The sequence below is a fragment of the Pygoscelis adeliae genome, unplaced genomic scaffold, assembly GCF_000699105.1.
Source record: "Pygoscelis adeliae isolate BGI_AS28 unplaced genomic scaffold, ASM69910v1 Scaffold257, whole genome shotgun sequence".
Lineage (NCBI taxonomy): Eukaryota > Metazoa > Chordata > Aves > Sphenisciformes > Spheniscidae > Pygoscelis > Pygoscelis adeliae.
The window spans coordinates 605855-607058 of NW_008825215.1; the positions used below are offsets into that span (position 1 = coordinate 605855).

The window sequence follows — 1204 nt, forward strand, 5'->3', positions numbered from 1 at the left end:
TTTCGTTTGCCACACCACTCCTCAATTTCTCACCAGCCCTGCTCCAGTCCCAACAACTCGCCCCTACAGCACCTGCTGGAGCTCAAGCATTTCTTAGCGTCTTGCAAAAGTTCCTCACAGTACTGATGCCAGAAACATTTGCAGCTTTTATCTGTTCATCTTGTGCAACTGCCCGAGCCCACTGCAAAGTCCCAAGCTCACCAGTAGAGTGTGAACAAAAGCTGAGAACAATTAAAAGTGGTAGTTTGAGGTATTTCCATGGCAGACCCATGAAATTTTTGCTGGTCCTCCCGCAAACAGCCAGACAGGAAAACCAATTTCCCTGGTCCTGAATAAACTGTGTCGAAGCTGTGCCATCGCAAAAGGTACCCAGCTTGGTTTGAAGACACAAAGCCATGAAAAACAAACTCTGTGCCAAGTATGCTTCATCCAGCATTTGAGCTTTCCCCATGCCTCTCCACCCCTGGGTTGCTGATGTCTCTGTACTGATTGAAAACCACTATTCCTGGTTTATTCCCTGCCACGCTTGATCAATGCGATCTCTTTAGGCATCGGGTTATTCACCCTCTCCCCATCCCGCCCCCCCAAAAAAGATAAGAGGTGAGGTCAGGTCTGGGGGCTCTCAGGTTGGTCTGTCTCACTTTGGTCTGGAGGTTTTGCATCGACTTCTCAAAGGTTTTCGGTGTAGACCTCTGATGGTTGCACAGGATGGCCACAGCTCGGTTAGCTCGGTTGTAGGAGAGGAGCTTTCCTGCAACATTGTCTTCAGCTGGAAAGAAATGGAAGCATCATTATGTCTCCTTTCTGGGAGCTGGGGAAGACAGGGAACAGACCAGAACAACAAGTTGTTTGCCTTTCCCATCCTTTCTCAGGGGAGAGCAATACTGGTTGTGGAAATTGGTGAAGGACACTTGAGCATCACTGAATCTGATACTGTGCCCCATCACTCATAGAATCATTAAGGTTGGAAAAGACCTCTAAGATCGAGTCCAACCGTCAGCCCAACACCACCATGCCCACTAAACCATGTCCCTAAGCGCAACATCTACCCGTCTTTTAAATACTTCCAGGGATGGTGACTCAACCACTTCCCTGGGCAGCCTGGTCCAATGCCTGACAGCACTTTTGGTGAAGAAATTTTTCCTCATGTCCAATCTAAACCTCCCCTGGCGCAACTGGAGGCCATTTCCTCTCGTCCTATCGC

General features: G+C 48.9%; 1 protein-coding gene across 1 annotated transcript in view; it reads right to left on the minus strand.

Moving 5' to 3' along the window:
• The window catches only part of TOP1MT (topoisomerase (DNA) I, mitochondrial), a 12837-nt gene that overhangs the window by 2008 nt on the left and 9625 nt on the right, over nucleotides 1-1204 (minus strand). Inside the window, exon 10 of the mRNA XM_009329143.1 lies at nucleotides 642-769. Coding sequence (XP_009327418.1) covers nucleotides 642-769 — 128 coding nt within the window. The remainder of the gene's footprint in view (nucleotides 1-641; nucleotides 770-1204) is intronic.